Source organism: Podarcis melisellensis (genome assembly GCF_964234715.1).
Source record: "Podarcis melisellensis genome assembly, chromosome: 5".
NCBI lineage: Eukaryota > Metazoa > Chordata > Lepidosauria > Squamata > Lacertidae > Podarcis > Podarcis melisellensis.
Genome location: NC_138537.1, coordinates 14691867 through 14710570, shown reverse-complemented (window position 1 = coordinate 14710570; position 18704 = coordinate 14691867). Strand labels below are relative to the sequence as shown.

At 44.7% G+C, this 18704-nt stretch overlaps 1 protein-coding gene and 1 long non-coding RNA gene across 2 annotated transcripts in view; both read left to right on the top strand.

Moving 5' to 3' along the window:
* LOC309370038 overlaps positions 1–18704 on the top strand; it is a 349876-nt gene that overhangs the window by 107950 nt on the left and 223222 nt on the right. The window lies entirely within an intron of this gene.
* Positions 1–18704, top strand: part of FNDC3B (fibronectin type III domain containing 3B) — a 259170-nt gene that overhangs the window by 53716 nt on the left and 186750 nt on the right. Inside the window, exon 2 of the mRNA XM_081910793.1 lies at positions 10003–10141. Coding sequence (XP_081766919.1) covers positions 10031–10141 — 111 coding nt within the window. The 5' untranslated portion in view covers positions 10003–10030. The remainder of the gene's footprint in view (positions 1–10002; positions 10142–18704) is intronic.

Sequence of the window (18704 nt, the reverse complement as noted above, 5' to 3'; positions counted from 1 at the left end):
TTTTTGGAAGCTGAACGTCTAACGTGGCTTCCGATTGAGTGCAGAAAGTTCCTGCAGCCAATCAGAAGCCGCACCTTGGTTTTCGAACATTTTCGGAAGTTGAATGGACTTCTGGAACGGATTCCGTTCGAGAACCAAGGTACGACTGTACTCCCCCGTTGCAGCACCAGCGACTGTTTTGGGGAGTGCAAGCAGAAAGGCTGTAAAAGCATCACGGAACTATAAACCTATTACATGTAATACTGCTGTCTCTCTTGTGTGCTATTCAGTTCCCTATGTGACGTTGACTTGGTTCACACGTAATTCTAGGCCAAACTGTGGCTTAGCACGAATAGGCAAGCATGCGGATACACAACTGCTCTGCTCCCACTGTGCTGTCCAGAGCTAAGCCATGGTTTGGCTTCATATTACATGCAAATGCAGGCTGTGCAGCCAAGGTTTGTTCTTGGCTTGCCACTCGTGGCTTCTTTGAGGGAGACAAACCATGAGGATGGCTTCACATGTCATGCTAAGGTAAATCCTATCTCAGCAGGAACAGGAGAGGAGGAAGAAGAAGAGTTTGGATTTGATATCCTGCCTTTCACTCCTTAAAGAGTCTCAAAGCGGCTAACATTCTCCTTTCCCTTCCTCCCCCACAACAAACACTCTGTGAGGTGAGTGGGGCTGAGAGACTTCAGAGAAGTGTGACTGGCCCAAGGTCACCCAGCAGCTGCATGTGGAGGAGCAGAGACGCGAACCCAGTTCACCAGATTATGAGTCTACTGCTCTTAACCACTACACCACACTGGAGTGAAACAGCCATAATTTTTGCTTTGTGTACCCATGGTTTGGCTTAGCATTATGTGTGAACTGGGCCAACATAGTATTGTGGCTGCGGTAACCCAGCCAGCCAGAAGGGGGGGGTATAATGTATAATAATAATAATAATAATAATAATAATAATAATACCAGTGAGTCTGAATTGACCACCAGATTGATGTTTGCTCCGTTTGGAAATACTAAAAATGCTTATTCCTCTGTTCTTTGGGTAAGATTTACCTGTTGTTCAACTATTTATTAGTCCGGAGTGTTTCCTGTGCATTTTGCACATCAAAATGTTTATATGCCACTTTAATTGTTGAAAACTATTGCTGCTTTTAAATTTTTTGTTTTTACTGCTCTGTGGATAGGCAACTGAAACTCAGGTTCGAAGAGAACCCTTCTCTGAATGAGTCGAGATTCCCCAAGTAGCACTAGAACTTGCTCTCTTGATTATTGGATCTTGTCGGAGGTGTCCTACCCTGATTAATTTGGTCTGCCTCATGAAACAGGACACTCTTGTTTAATGCCACTTAAAACTAATCTCCTCATTCCTGAGATTCCCTTTGTCTGGTGTGCTTGCGAACTGTACCTTGCATGTCCTGAGCTACTCTAGCAGCGACAGAATTTATTGGAATGTCAGCTTTCCTCCTAATTACTTTGACCTTTGTGAACTAAACTCATGGGAATGTCAGACACGGAACGGAGCTAAGCTGCAAAATGAAAAGGGAGCAGGGCAAAGCTCCAAAGTGGTGCCGTAAACTTTGCTTTCAAATCAGAGAAAATGGGAGATCCAGCACCCAATCTGCCCCTTCAAGTGTTTTGCTCCAGTTGGTAGAGGCAAAATAATTGAGAATGGTGGCTGTGGCAAGAATACCTGCTAGCAATCGGCTGTGTAGGAAGGAAGAGGGGAATGATGTTGGCTCTCTTCAAGGTGAGTCAAGCGCTCTTGGTGGGTTGGTACCCTTCTGTCTTGGGAGGCAATGGAGGTGCTCGTTTGGGGGTGAAGAAGCATCCATTGGGGGGGTGAAGGGAGCTGTTCGAAGGTTGCAGGGCCTGCTGTGGCTGTAGAGACAGATGCGGGAGAGACATGTTTTGTTGCAGCCAGGGAAGATGGAGGTGTCCGGTTGTGTTGCTGCAGATGTACCATGGCATTTCTTATCTGTATTGAAATACACTTAGATGGCTTTAAAAGGGGATTATTTACTTGCTTGCTTGCTTGGAGCTGCTGCTTCCACTTGTCTTGCTTCCCAACTCCAACTACCCGCAAAACTCCCTTCCAAACTCTCCTCTCTTGGCACCTTGCCTGTTCTGTCCCAGGTTGCCCCAGCATTCCCTTCTCACAGCTTGGCCAACTCATGCTCTCACCCTGCTGCTGCCATCACTGGCGGGGAAAAGAAGCCTGCTTTTAAAAAAATCAAATAAAAAAATAAAAAACTTATTTTTAATTAGTTTATTTTATAACATTTATATATCGCTTGATTGCAGAAAAAAAAACCCTCAAAGCAGTCCACACAGAAGATAAAACAATAATATTATCACTTTTTTTTAAAAAAAAATACAATTTAAAATACACAGAAAGTTTTAAAACCAAAAGAAAATAAACTAAAACTTGTTGGCAGCTTTCAGGCTAAAATGAACAAGGGCCTAAAAAGGAGTCCTACTTTAATCAGGTGAACACACTATGAGGCCTAGCATCCAGTTCTCACAACCAGATAGATGAAAATGCGAAGCCTGCCAGCCAGACATTAACACAGTGGCATTTGTTTGCTCATAGTACCCATCAAGGGGACGCGGGTGGCGCTGTGGGTTAAACCATTGTGCCCCTTGGACTTGCCAATCAAAAGGTTGGCGGTTCGAATCCCTGTGACGGGGTGAGCTCCCGTTGCTCGGTCCCTGCTCCTGCCAACCTAGCAGTTCAAAAGCATGTCAAGTGCAAGTAGATAAATAGGTACCACTCTGGCGGGAAGGTAAATGGCGTTTCTGTGCGCTGCTCTGGCTTCGCCGGAAGTGGCTTAGTCATGCTGGCCACATGACCCGGAAAAACTGTCTGCGGAAGCAGACAAACGCCGGCTCCCTCGGCCTTTAAAGCGAGATGAGCGTCGCAACCCCAGAGTCATTCACGACTGGACTTAATTGTCAGGGGTCCCTTTACATTTACCTTAATACCCATCAAATAATATACAGAGACATACTGCCCATAGTATTAGAGGTACTGTTGTGACTCACAGCCATTGGTAGATATATCTTTCGTGAACTTGTCTCTCAAGATTTGCTGCGTCAGCATATGATTAAATAGCACGATCCTTTAACTATCATCCGCCTCGTGCATTGTTTGCATATAATTCCTAAATGTTGTCATGTATGGGTCCTGTTGAAGTCTGATATGTTTATTATTGACAATGCATCCTTTGCTTCTTTGTAATGCTCCCTCCAGGGCAGGGGTGGTGGTAATTTACAAATAAATCAATACTGTAGATATTTTGTTGCCACTTCAGTTTCCCTGATTACCTTTGAGTTTCAGCAGAATAAAAGCACCCACAAACTTTTGATATGGTTGACCTTTTGCATGGAGTCCTGGATATTTGTTTTTCCTAAAAAGCCACATAGTGTTTGTCTGAAGTTGCTGGTTTTATGGTGTGTGTGTGTTTTTAAATATAAAAAAGCAATGTCAAATGGTAGCTTTTCAGCAAGATGTTCTTTATGCTAATTGCTGCAATTTACAGAAGATAAACCCTTTTATGTGGGATTGTTACAAATAAAGCGGTTTTGTTTGGATGCTTTCAGATTAATCTGCCGTGCTTGCAATTAGGTATACAAAGAGTTCTAGGGTTAAGGAGGCTTTGAAGTAGATGTGATGCAACTATGCTAATGAATGCACATCAGACAAGAAGACAAATTCCAGGCTCTTTTGTGCCTTGACCATCCAGCTGTGTACACACCTCTAGTCACCCATGTCTTATCAAGAGCTTTTTTCTACATGAACCGTTATCGCCGCTCCTCCCTGCACTCAAAACAGCAAGCTGTGGCACGAATCTGTCTTCTATGCAGATGTGCTCTTTGTTGCTAAATCAGGACTTTCTTTTCCTCTTGTTAGATTTTTGGTGAAACAAGTGGCAAAAAAAACCCCTTCCTGTATCTGCATTCATGGGGAAACTTGATTTTATGAGCTGTTAATACAGTGGTGTTTGGGACGCGGGTGGCGCTGTGGGTAAAAGCCTCAGCGTCTAGGGCTTGCTGATCGAAAGGTCGGCGGTTCGAATCCCCGCGGCAGGGTGCGTTGCTCGGTCCATGCTCCTGCCAACCTAGCAGTTCGAAAGCACCCTCGGGTGCAAGTAGATAAATAGGGACCGCTTTCTAGCGGGAAGGTAAACGGCGTTTCCGTGTGCAGCTCTGGCTCGCCAGAGCAGCGATGTCACGCTGGCCACGTGACCCGGAAGTGTCTCCGGACAGCGCTGGCCCCTGGCCTCTTGAGTGAGATGGGCGCACAACCCCAGAGTCTGGCAAGACTGGCCCGTACGGGCAGGGGTACCTTTACCTTTAATACAGTGGTACCTTGGTTTGTAACCCATTTGGATTATAGCCATTTTGGATTAGAACCACGTTAAACCCTGAAGTGTGTGTCCCTTTTTTGGGATTACAACTCATTTTTTTGGATTACAAACCTTTTAATTTTTCTTTAGAGGCCCCATTGGCGAAAGCGCGCCTTGGGTTACAACCTGTTTTGGTTTACAACCAGACCTCCGGAAGGGATTATGTTTGTAAACCAAGGTATCATTGTATACAGATCTTATTTTCTGACCAGTCCTTTGTCCAGGGAATTACATCCAAAACAGGCTGAGTTTTGCAGATCTGTTGGATGCCCATTTTAGTTGGTGTATGTCTCTCATCATTAGTTCTCAGTTCTTTGTACTTATTTCCTAGTTCTGCAAGTGAGAAGCAGCACCATAATTTCAATAATAATAATAATTTTTAAAAAATATATTTATACCCCGCCCATCTGGCTGGGTTTCCCCAGCCACTCTGGGCGGCTTCCAGCAAAATATTAAAATACAATAATTCATCAAATATTAAAAGCTTCCCTAAACAGGGAGTAAATTGCCGCTGTTTAGTGTAGGATCAATAACATGCCTAGCTGTTGATTGTAAGGCTGAGCATCTCGGCCATTGTTGAGATGTGACAGGCTGGGCGCAGACATCCTGTCGCTTAAAAATTAATGGTGACCGTTGACCTCTGTGAATCACTTTGTCTGTTTATTGTATTTAGGAAGCTCTTTGCCGCCCAATCAGCTGCGTCCTGTAGGTGGTTTATGAAGGATGGATGTGGTTCATACAGAGGAATGGTCTTATTCTGTCACGTTGCCATGTGACTCAGTTCTTGTCTCCGTCTGTCTAATCGGGATCTATTCCTAGCAACTTTGGGTGTGTCAGGAAGTCTCCATGCATCTATAGTGCGTTTTGGGTACCGAAATGTTAATCAAGAGACTTGCTATTTAAAGGCAAGAGCCTCCTTGGGCTAGGAAACTCAGCTCAGTTGTTTTATTTATAGCAGGCAGTGTGTGTTCATGTCGGATGAGTCTGTAAAGAAATTGTTCTGAGGACAAGCAACTAGAAGGCAAGCACTTCCAGAGTCTGACCCATGAGGTTTTGTGGAAAGGGTAAACAGAGTCGTACATGGCCCCTTCCTCAAATTTGGATTGAGGTTGTGCTGCTGTTTTCACAATCCAAATATCTCCCTTCCTTTGGAGATTTAATTTGGATTCATGTTGAGTTTCATAAATTGTTATTATTAGCTGTTCCAGTCAAAATTTGGACATGGAAGTGAGGAACATGTTTTGGCATGCATTAAGAGTCAAGATGTGTGTTTTTCTAGGAAACTTGAATTCTTATGTATGGTATATTACGGGACTTGAAACATCCTTGCAGCTCCTAACATAAGCTAACACTTAACTCATTCACTCAGGTTAACTGGCCATAGATGGACATTTCTTAGATAAATGCTGCTCTAGTCTGTTGGATGACTTGTCTTTCCCCATAAGGATCTAATAAATATTTAGTGGTTGTTGACATCTTGAGTTAATTTCAGAGTCTTCCCCCCACAAAAGGCACATTATTTAACTAAAGAGCTGTAGGATATTGCATTATCAATTTGACGCACAGGTTGATTACACTGAGGGTCAAATGGCAAGAGTATTGGCTTAGGATGGTTCCAAGTTGCAAAAAGTTGGAAGCATATCTTGACTTCCTTGGTCTACAACTTAAGCTTAACAATATTATGAAAAATTCCCCCATATGCCATGGATTTAAGTGGGTTAAGACATATGAGGATTAATTGAAAATTAAAGTATTTCTTGTACATTTCCAGTCAAGCACAAGGAATGCATATAAAATCTGAAAGTGAAACCAAAGCTTTAACTTGTTTCAGTCTTTTGTAAGCATTTTGCAGCTCAGGCTTTCTGAAAGTGAAACCAAAGCTTTAACTTGTTTCAGTCTTTTGTAAGCATTTTGCAGCTCAGGCTTGTTTGTTTTGTTTCCCTGCTACCCCAAAATGCAGTGGAAAATGTAATCTGCCCCTAGAGACTCACCTACTTCCCTGCATTTTTAATTTTGTTGTTCCCAAACTTGCCCTGTAATTGACAATGCTGTTAGCAGATTTAGTTTAGCTTTTGCCCAGAGAGCATAATGATGGCTGGATTTGTTTCCCACAGGTGAAGTATTTAACGAAGCCATCTCTTGTCAGCCTTTTAACCTCCTAGAATCTCCTTAATGAACTTCTATAGAACGCCAGAAATAAATTGGAAATTCATGTGGTTTTGACTGACAGACCTTTAGAAGGAGAGAAAGAGAGAAACCTATTTTTTTTTTGCAGACACTTCCATCAATCATGCGAACGAGAGCCCTATCATAAGCATGCCAAGCAGTTCTTGAATATGTTATTAGTGAATGCCTAATTTATTTTTCTAAAGTTGGGCAAATAATGGAATCATGCGCTTCCACACCAACCCTGGAAAACCACATTTTAACATGTCAAAAGAAAAATAAGTCACAAATGTAAAAACAGAACAAAAGCCTAACACGAGTAATCTGTGGTTTTGCAAGAGGGACTTGTAAAAGCAAGACTGTAGGATAGACTTCTCTTGTCCTTTGTGCCTCTTAAAGTGGGAAATTGTGGATGTGGGGAATATAGAAAATGTAAATGACTGGAGCCTCTTTGTGGGCCTTTGATAGATGGGTTGAGTGAAGGTGATTGACACTTGAGCAAGGAAATGTTTGTTTATGTTTTGGGGCAGAGAGGAACCAGTGAAAGATATAAGGTGCTCTCAGATTAAGGAAAATAAAAAAAGCAAGTTCCATTCTGCAGAATACCACTTTCAAAACGCCTGATTTCTGTCTGCTTCAAAGAATTCTTGATTATCCTCTAACTCTGTAATCTTGCCAATATTGATTCAGTCACTGCTTCCATGTTGGATAAATGTCTTCTTTTGATTGGTTTCATGTCTTAACTTCTCATTCCATGATGCAGGACCTGTTCTTAAGACACACTTCCTGGTTCCAATCTTTTTACCCCAGTACAAAGATTTCTGTGGTGTATTGTGGCAGCTTAACCACGATGGGCCTGTTATTCAAGGGGGAAATAAATTGTGTAGTCTAAGGAAATGGTCTTGATCTCTAGAAGCTTCTACTGGATCACACACTGCAGTAGAAGAGACCAGAGATGGCTTGACGTCAAAGTTATAATAGGTTACGTTCAGGCACTAGGTGCTGGAAGTATATAAAGTGTTTTTCTGGTTCTTTGTCAAAGTATCTATTTCCTTAACCTGTGGAAGGACTTCATTTGTGTTCTGCGGTGTATTTGCTAGAGAGTCAGGATTATTGCCTTGTAAACCAGTGTGAAGGCACAATTAACATTGAATTTATAAGACCTGTTCTTGAAAAGTTGCCAGAACTTTTCTTGGATAGTTCCAGAAGTGTTGGCGAGGGTGTCAGCATTTACAGCCTGAGAACACTGCATTGCCTGGTGTCATCCAGGAAGTCTAGCTTTCTAAATATTGGAAATATTTGTGTCAGGGAACTGCCATCAGAGGCGGAGGGAAGGCTCCGGAGGGATCCCGGAGAGGGTCCCAGTAGGCAGAGAGGCAGCCCATCTTCTGGGGAAGGAAATCAGCGTAACACCAGTGGAGAAGGGGGGCAGATGGGGGAATCGGAGAGGAGGCTCTAGGACTCATCGCCGGAGACCAGCAGGGAGAGCACGGGTCCTCCGCTGCCCATACCCTCCCTGCGCAGAAGACTTCCGCGCAGGGAGAGTAGGAGGAGACTTGGCGTCAAAGAACTTCTTTGCTGGAAGAAGTTCAAGAAACGCCCACTGACGGATTCTGCCAGCAATTGAGACAGCCATGGCGAAAGGCTGTCCTGACAAAGGGTTCAACCAGGCAACCTAGCCAGGAGCGGCGGCAACTTACGCACGAGCAACCCCTAGAGCCATTACAATTTGCCAGGGCATGCTTAAAAGTTCTCTCCTTCCCCACATTCCTTGTGGCTCCGTAAATAATCTATATTGTGCATCCTCCTTTTTTAGGGGTGCACTAAGTTTGAAAAAAAGGCTTTTCTAACTTTTCTCTGCTTGAACTGTTATTTAATGATCATCACTGGTAAATTTGTACTTTGGGAGCGTTAGCTGGCATTATATTGAATTTTGTTTCTATTACGGTTGAGACTTTTGTAAAATCACGTTTGTACTTCATTGTGTGCATTTGAAATGTTGCAACCTGTCCGAAACCTCGGGATAGGAGTATGGGTGCAAACTTTTAAATCTAACCCCCTCCCCCCGCATGCTTTGCAAATTTTTTTCAAGGCAAGCTGCCATGTCTGAATGCAAAGTATATAAATTATAAAAAGTTGGGCAGCAGGTACGTTGACCATACCCTGACCTTGTCTTTGATATCTGAAGACAGTTTCCAGGTATTCCTGCTGAGAGAGGTTGTAGGTTGGCGACAAGGGAGAGGGCCTTCTCAGTGGTGTCCCCCCATACTGACTATGGAATGCTTTCCCCAGCAAAGCTCACCAGACATCAACTTTAACATACAGTGGTAGCTCGGGTCAATAACTTAATTCGTTCTGGAGGTCTGTTCTTAATCTGAAACTGTTCTTAACCTGAAGCACCACTTTAGCTAATGGGGCCTCCTGCTGCCGCCGCACGATTTCTGTTGTCATCCTGAAGCAAAGTTCTTAACCCAAGGTACTATTTCTGGGCTAGCAGAGGCTGTAACCCGAAGCATCTGTAACCCAAGGTACCACTATATTTTTTAGTGCTGTCTTAAGATCTCTCTGTTCTCCCAGACTTTTGAGAGATTATGATAATCATATTTAGTGCATCTGTGTGAGAGAGTGTTGGAGGGGGTGGTATTTTATTGTTAAACTTGGTGGTTTGTGTATAACTTGCCTAGAGATGTTTTGTATTAGGATCCAAACTGAATTATTGTTATTAATTTTAAGTATTCTTGTTTAATACACACACACACACGCGCACGCGCACACACACACACACACACACACACACACACACACAAACAGAGAAGCTTTACCTAAGGGATAAGGTGCATGCAACATTTTATGGCATGGTGCTACTATCTTAATAGCCACTCAGACATTAAATTGCATAAAAATGATTAATATAGAATGTTTCTCTGACACAATACCTGCTGAAAGTCAGTTTACATTGTACAGTATGTTTTAATTTAGAAAAAAATCAGAAACTTGAAAATTCTCCCAAACTACTTTGAAAAGGACCATAGAAATATATATTTAAAAATGGTGGGTGATTAACAGAGCTATATAGTCCCATCTTATTCAGTGCAGGAATCAGAACACACTGTTCCCCCATCCAATTTGAAATCATTCCGGACCTGTTTTAGCTTTGCAAATGTGCTAGCAGTTTTACATAATGTACTTGTCCGAGAGGCTAAAAGCGTCCTCTGAGACTAGGCTTTGGGTCATTCAGAAGTCTGGGTAGTATCAGGGCGGGGTGTGTGTGTGATCAATTCACCTGTTGATTATCTGATGCAGGAACAACAACAGCAAAATCTGCCCATAGATCTTGAAGCTAGTTGCCCCAAGTGACAAAATCTTATTGGTACTGAAGTAAGAATGGAATTATCAAATGTTATCGCTCAAGATTTATATATGTGTGTTTTTCTTTGATGTTTAGGAGGCCCGCTGAGGAAAATTCTCCATGAATGTACGTCACAATGATGATGACCGACCAAATCCCACTGGAGTTGCCATCGTTGCTGAATGGGGAGGTAGCTATGATGCCTCACTTAGTCAATGGAGATGGAACTCAGCAGGTCAGTAACTTCTGAAAGTGATAAGTTGAAGAGCCAATTGACTTACTTTGAATGTGCCAATTGACTTACTTCAAAGATTTGAGAGTTTCTGCTACACCACGCTTACTTTCTCTTTGTCTTATGTGCAGTTCATGCCCATATTAAGAAATAAAACCTGTCCTCGTTTTAGTAAGAGACTCAAACATGAACTCTGAGGCCTGTGCATTAAATAATACAGCATATGACTCACTTAAGGTATGCTGCTTTGTCCAGATTACCTTGTGCGTAAGATTACCTTTTGCTGCAATGGCCTTCTTTGGGGGGAAAGTCGGGATATAGAATTAAGAAATAATAACAAATAGCGGTTGTGCTTACTATTTTTGGTTCTTTAATTTACATTGTACTCTGGAATTTATGGGACATGGGTGGCGCTGTAGGTTAAACCACAGAGCCTAGGACTTGCTGATCAGAAGGTCGGCGGTTCGAATCCCCGCAAGGGGTGAGCTCCCGTTGCCGGGTCCCTGCTCCTGCCCACCTAACAGTTCGAAAGCACGTCAAAGTGCAAGTAGATAAATAGGTAGTGCTCCGGCGGGAAGGTAAACGGCGTTTCCGTGCGCTGCTTTGGTTCGCCAGAAGTGGCTTAGTCATCCTGGCCACATGACCCGGAAGCTGTACGCTGGCTCCCTCGGCCAATAAAGCGAGATGAGTGCTGCAATCCCAGAGTCGGTCACGACTGGACCTAATGGTCAGGGGTCCCTTTACCTTTAAAGAAGTGGCAGGCAATGAGGATAAACAAAATGGTATCTCCCATTCAACAACATCTGGGGACCCACAGTTCGAGAAAGGCTGCTCTAAATCAATCTCTTTCCTATCATTTTGCCTCCTCACTCGTATTTTCTTTAAATACCTTGGAGTGCATAAGCTGCAGCACTCTGTTGCAGCGTAACATCTATCTCTGTGTGTTTGGAAGCAAGTTCCACTAAGTAAAATGGAACTGCCCAGTGAGAGTTGGTTGCATTGCAGCTTTAGCATTCATGTGTTTCATTTATTCCACTGTTTTTCTGTGATGGAATTCAAGGCACTGCACATACAGCGGTACCTCTGGTACCTCGTTCCAGAGGCCCATTCTTAACCTGAAACTGTTCTTAACCTGAGGTACCACTTTAGCTAATGGGGCCTCCCGCTGCCGCTGCGCAATTTCAGTTCTCATCCTGAAGCAAAGTTCTTAACCAGAGGTACTATTTCTGGGTTAGTAGAGTCTGTAACCTGAAGCGTCTGTAACCCGAGGTACCACTGTAATGTGTGTTTTTTTGGGTGGAGGGGCAGGTTCCCATCCAAACCTGTACCTGTTTTTAGCCAGGTTGCTGCATCACGAACCTTCAGACCACAGAAAGTACATTAGTGTTACACAACAGGAGAGAACATTTTAATTTTTCCTGATTTACATATCTAAATGGCCATTTTTGTGAGTGAGTGGGGGTGGGGAGGCTTAAACACAGCAGGGTTAAAATAGTCATGAGGGTGGATAGAGGCGGCGAAGGGAGAAAATGAGCATTATTCTCATTTTGGAACATCTGCATTGCGTGCTTCTCTTTATGCAAGCAGTTTGCCAGTCAGACAATAGCAGATGGTCATTCCTCATTATTCAGAGAAGATCAAAGAGGACCCATTCTGTCTGACGTCAAACTTTGCTTCATAGTCCCTGACTAGAATACTACCTTGTAACTGTACTGCATAAAGATAAATTAGGAGGGTGAACAGCAGAACCTTCTGTACCAGTGAAACAGGGCCTTAAAAAAAAACCTAGTAATCTGTATGTGTTTAAAGAAATCTAGATGGTGTAGAAACTAGATGGTATTAAAATGAATAGGGAAAAACATAAAATAATCAGTTTGTGGGAGATGTTCTTGCAGTAGACTGAGAAGAACATGTTTATACAGTGGTACTTTGCTTCCCAAACTTAATCCGTTCTAGAAGTCTGTTCCAACACCAAAGCATTCTAAAACCAAGGCGTGCTTTACCATAGAAAGTAATGCAAAATTGATTCATCCATTCTAGACTTTTAAAAACAACCCCTAAAACAGCAATTTAACATGAATTTTACTATCTAACTAAACCATTGATCCATAAAATGAAAGCAATAATCAATGTACTGTACTGAAAATAAATAAGACAGTATTGTAGATGATAAAAAATACCTGACCTTGGTGCTGACCTTTAAAGCCCTAAACGGCCTCGGTCCAGTATACCTGAAGGAGCGTCTCCACCCCCATCATTCTGCCCGGACGCTAAGGTCCAATGCCAAGGGCCTTCTGGCGGTTCCCTCATTGTGAGAAGCAAAGCTACAGGGAACCAGGCAGAGGGCCTTCTTGGTAGTGGCACCCGCCCTGTGGAACGTCCTTCCAGCAGATGTCAAAGTGATAAACAACTACTTGACATTCAGAAGACATCTTAAGGCAGCCCTGTTCAGGGAAGTCTTTAACGTGTGATATTTTAGTGTATTTTTGGTTTCTATGGAAGCCGCCCAGAGTGGCTGGGGAGGCTCAGCCAGATGGGCGGGGTATAAATAATAAATTATTATTATTATTATTATTATTATTATTATTATTATTATTATTATTTTCTTACATGCATTGTTGATAGTCATTGTTTGGATGGGGGGCTTTTATCCATTTCTGTGGCCTCACAGTCCATCAGGGTAATGGCTTTAAGGGTTGCTTGTGCGTAAGTTACCGCCTTTCCGGGCTAGTTTGCCTGGTTAAGCCGTTTCCCTCTGGACAGCCCTCCAATCCGTGGCTGTTCAGTCGCTGGCAGAATACGTCAGTGGGTGTTTCTTGAACCTCTTCCCAGCAAAGAAGCTCTTTGACGCCAAGTCGTCGCCTACTTTCCCTGCGCGAAAGTCTTCTGTGCAGGGTGGGCGTAGGCAGCGGAGGACTTGTGCTCTCCTCACTGGTCTCCTGCGAAGAGTCCTGGAGCCTCCTCATCCGCTTCCCCCATCAGCCCCCCTCTATCCCTGGTGTAGCGCTGATTATCTTCCCCAGCCGGGGACTCGCCTCTCTCCCTGCTCTCGCCTCCTCTGCTAGCTGCGATGGCAGTTCCCTGACAATCAGTCAATCAATCAATAGCTGAACTGGGTTCCACACAGTCACAAAAACAAGTCACAAAAACAAAGTCACATGCCACAGTCACAAGTCAGTCCCATAAAACGAAGAACAAGTCACAGTCAAATAAAAGAAAAAGCCACACAAACAAAAACGGGGAAAAATAGCAAAAACAAAAGCTCCACATATCTCATTTTTATTGCGTGGGTGCTCAGGACTCAACAGCCTACAGGAAGCCTCGATTAGCAGCGGGAGACTCTATTTACAAATGAAACACACTCAACAGGAAGTGGAACATCTTCCGCTTCCAAGGCAAAGTTCACAAACGGGAACACCTACTTCCTGGTTTGCAGCGTTCTATTTCCAAATTGTTCGTAAACTAAGCTGTTCTAAAACCAAGGTACCACTGTGGCTAGAATTACAGTATGGTAGAGTTGGAAGGGAGGTCATTTAGGCCAACCCCCTGCACTTCAGGGACGCGGGTGGCGCTGTGGTCTAAACCACTGAACCTCTTGGGCTTGCCGATCAGAAGGTTGGCGGTTCAAATCCCCGTGACGAGGTGAACTCCCGTTGCTCTGTCCCAGCTTCTGCCAACCTAGCAATTCAAAAGCACACCAGTGCAAGCAGATCAATAGGTACCACTGCAGCGGGAAGCGTTTCCTTGCGCTCTGGTTTCCGTCACGGTGTCCCGTTGCGCCACAGGCGGTTTAGTCATGCTGGCCACATGACCAGCTGTCTATGGACAAACGCTGGCTTTCTCCGCCTGAAAGCGAGATGAGCGCCACAACCCCATAGTCGCCTTTGACTGGACTTAACCGTCCAGGGGTCTATTAACTTTTACATTTTACCTTACTTCAGGAATCGCAACTAAAGCACCATCCAACCTCTGCTTAAAAACCTCCAAGGAATTGAAGTCCATCACCTTCCGAGGGAGTCTATCCCACTGTTGGAACAACTCTTACCATCATAAAGTTCTTCCAGAAGCTGTTTTAATACCAGTAGGGCCTCCTCAGGCAGGGGCATTTAGCAGTTCTGCTACTTGTTTTAACCAGAGAGGCCTGCAACCGAACGTGGGACTTTCTTGTATGCAAAGCACGCGCTCCACCTCTGAGTCATGGCCCATCATCCTGGTCTCGGTCACTTTGCTCATTTCCTGACCTTCTGCAGCTGCTCATTGCATATGGTCCAGGGCTCTTTCCCCCCTTCTCCTAGCATCAGATGGCTTTTCAACAAAGGCAACTTCCTGATTTCTAGTTAAATGGATGTTGCTCCAAACATAATCTAGCAGCTTGCCAATTAAAACAACCCAATACTTGCTCATCAGATGGGGAAATAGCTGAAATTTAAGCTAAGTTATGCAGATAGCAGAGAAGAACATCTTTCCATGCATGCGCTCTCTCTCTCTCTCTCTCTCTCTCTCTCTCTCTCTCTCTCTCTCACACACACACACACACACGTTATTAGTGCTAACCTGCAGTCTGTCCTGTATTGTAAATGGAACAAACTGACTGTTTCTAATGGAGAATACAATGATGAAGACTAATTCTAACAAGCCTCAGCTGCTGTGCTTGAGATGTTCACCAGAACTGAGTCAAACCAGAGGTAATATGGGACAAGATTAAAAACCCAATGCAGTTGAATGCAGACATTCAGTACAATTCCATTATAACACAGTACAGTGGTACCTTGGGTTACAGACGCTTCAGGTTACAGGCGCTTCAGGTTACGGACTCTGCTAACCCAGAAATAGTACCTTGGGTTAAGAACTTTGCTTCAGGTTGAGAACAGAGATTGTGCAGCGGCGGTGGCGAGAGGCCCCATTAGCTGAAGTGGTACTTTAGGTTAAGAACAGACCTCCAGAACGAATTAAGTTCTTAACCCGAGGTACCACTGTACAGTAGTACCTTGGTACTTGAATGGCTTGGCTCCTGAACAAATTGGATCCCAAACGCCGCAAACCCGGAAGTAAGTGTTCCGGTTTGCAAATGTTTTCCGGAAGCCAAACGTCCGACGGGGCTTCCACAGCTTCCGGTTGAGTGCAGGAAGCTCCTGCAGCCAATTGGAAGCCGTACCTTGGTTTTCGAACAGATTAATTTTGAGAACCAAGGTACCCCTTTATCCTGGGGAAATGTCCTTGGGTTAGGTCTGTTTTGTACTCAAAACACACCTGCTTAGAAAGGTTTCAAGTCCCACCTGTTTCAAAGCCCAAGATTTCTGGTTAAAGAGTCATGTGTTTTAAGTTCTCCGTTTCACATGAGTTCAGGTGTTGTCCCTGGCATGATTGACAGGTGTGTGTAGGGGGGAAGTGGGATCCTGTTTGCTCCTAAGATCTTTGCACAACTGTTGTGAAGTCTGAAGAGGGCTTTCAGCTTTGTGGGGATGTCTCAGGCGAGTACGTTCAAGCGAGCACACTCGAAAAACCCTCTCCAGACTTTCACGCCAATTGTGCAAAAATCTGAAGAACAGCCTGCGCACCTGGGGGCGATAAAGGTGGAGCTTGCATGTTTTATAGCTATCAAAGCATTGTTTTAATAATTTGGACCTGGGCAGGACATGCAGATGGAGATCTGGGAGACTGTAGCTGGCAGAGGAATTGCAACAGGAAACTTACACATACAACACACACTTGAATATTTGTGGCGCACTCACACCTGAAAGCTCTTTCCAGAGTATCAAGTGAATCTGTGTAGGTTGAAGGATGTGTTTGTGTGTCTGTCTGTTTCTGGAGCCCATGGCCACGTCATCCTCCCAACTAGTTCATTGCATCCACATTGGAAAACTGCAGAGGTCTTTTAAGGTCTAGCTGGAAGGAAGATAAGCATCCGTACACAATAAGCCTTAATTTCCTTCTGTTGCCGCAGCATTCTTTCCTTAATTTTTAAGTGAACACTCCATCTTTTTGGGCTAATTATAACGTTCAGAAACAATGAATTCCCTTTTAGAAAGAGCGAGAAGGAACAACAACAAAAAAACCCACACAAAATAACCGCTTCAGCTCGCTATCTCGGAAAGTTAACTTTGAGCCCCAAAGTAGTTCCAGGATGCAAAATATTGTTTTGGAAGACTTGGGAAATAAATCTTCCAAGTGAGCCTGCTTACCACCAAGGCATTCTCGGTCGCTGTGTATAAACAAAAGGGAGCACAATGCTCCCCGACATTATTTGTCCCAGATGGAGTTCTAAACTTGGCTCCTTCTCCCGCACTGATGTCATGGTGTACCAGCAAAACTCCGGAGTTAAGAGACGTGTGTTGCATCCATTTTATTCCTGTGTGATTGGTGTGGGAGGGGAAGGCTCAGGGGGTGTTGGGTGGAAAATTTGTTTCATGGTTCCCCCCTTCCTTCCCCCTCCCTTCTCTGTTCTTGTGGCAAGGAATGTGGGGCTCGTGCCAAGGAAGAAACAGCATTGAATAGTGGGGTGTTCTTGGTTTTGTTTTCCCCCTCTCTGTGTACCTGTATATAGCTTAAGAGGAACTGAGAAAAAGGCTTTCTGGGTAGTGGATGTGTTTGAATAGCAGAGGGGAGGAGCGGGTTGTCAATGCAGAACTTTTAAAGCAAGATACAAACATTCTTGCTTTTTTCAGAGCACAGCTTTGTGGGGATTTCACAGCGCAGCAAACCAGAATTCCAGGATGTGAGGAGCCTTGTATTAGACCGGGCCAGGCCTGTGGGTGGGTTAAGACCAGGCCCTTCATGTTTTCACACAGGGTCCTCTTCAACGGCGCTCTTGGAATGGCCACAGTTTTCTTCCCTTCAAAGCCTCTGCTGCCCAGATCTTAGGCCTGGAGAGACTCCAGTTCTGGATTCCTGAGGCCAGGTGGCTTGAACAAAGTTGAAAAAAGGCTGGCATCCTTGGACCCTGGCCAGGGTCCCAGTGGCCTGACACCATTCACTGCTCTGCTACATTCTTTCGGGAGGGGCAATCCCCCTTCAATAATTTTCTCGCCTAGCTAGGCTAGATCCAGCCACTATTTGAATTTCTGACAGGGCTCCCAATCTGGGATTATTCCAGGGCAATGGAAGGAATTTTTGGTAGTAGTTGGACCCAGTTACCCAGTTCTGCCCATAGTTGGTGAGGCACCTACCAGTGGGTACTTTGCCCACAGCCCCCTCAAGGGGCTGAAGCTGAGCTGAAGCCTGAAACGGCAGCAAGCCAAAAGTCCAGCTCTATTGACCAGGGAGAAGACCAGGATCCTAATATTTATAGCACACACCCTTCCCCACTGCCCAATAAATGACTTGATAATATTGTCTCAGCAATAGCTGCTGACTCCCACTAGTTACTAGGAACAGCAAAATGCTTTCTTTTTCCTCAACCTTTGGTCTCTGCTGACTTAGATTTGCAGATTTGTACTTGGATGTGCAGATCATCTTGGTTTGAACATCATTGGGTTCAGGAGGTAATTCAAGGACCACCTCTCCATATGAACGGACCTGGACCCTGCAATCCTCATCTGAGATCCTTCTTTGTGTGTCTTCTCCGTGAGAGGCCTAGAGGGCAGCAACGCAAGAACGGGCCTTCTCTGTGGTGCCCCCCCATTTGTGGAATGCTCTCAGGGAAGCTTGCCTGGCGCCTTCATTACATATCTTTGGTGCCAAACGCATTCCTCTTCTCCCAGGCCTTTGGATAATGAAACAATCTATGGCAGGGGTTGGCAACCTAAGGGCCATGGGCCACAAGCAGCCCATGGGGTTTTTTTAACCAGCCCATGGACCCCTGCCACCCGCTCAGGGACCCCCGCCAACCGCTCAGTCAGCTCCCATGCGCCACGCTAAACCAGTGTGGAGCAGAGTGGGGACCACCTTCCGTGATGCTGGCTGGCTTCCCATTGGCCGCAGGAGCTTCCTGCGGCCAATGGGAAGCTGTGCACGCCTCCTCTGTGCTGGAAGGAGCGCCAGAAATAGCATTTGTGCATGCCCACGCACACACACTCCGGCCCACTGTGGAATCTGGGGGACCGTGAACCGGCCCAAGCCACAAAAACTTTGCCACCCCCTGATCTATGGCCTTTCAAGCTGTGGAAGGTATTGCTTTTGTTGCATATTATGTTATGTATTTTTATATTGTAAATGGCCCTGTGATCCTCAGATAAAGGGCAGTACAGTGGTACTTTGGGATGTGAACGGGATCCGTTCTGGAGCCCCGTTCACATCCTGAACGCAACGTAACCACACGTCGCGTTCTGCCGCTACCGCGCATGCGCGTGGCATTTTGAACGTCTGCGCATGCACGAGCGAAGAAACCTGGAAGTAACGCACTCCGTTACTTCCAGGTTGCCCTGGAGCGCAACTCGAACATGCTCAACCCGAAGCACATTCAACCCGAGGTATGACTGTATATAAATTTAATAAATGAATAAAAACTAAATAACAAGAACCACCCCTTGAGCTACTGGGTTCTGGTTGGTGGACCTCAGGATTCAGTTAAAAATCACAACAGTGAAACAGGTGCTGTAATCCTGAGGTCCGCCTACATTTGTTTCTT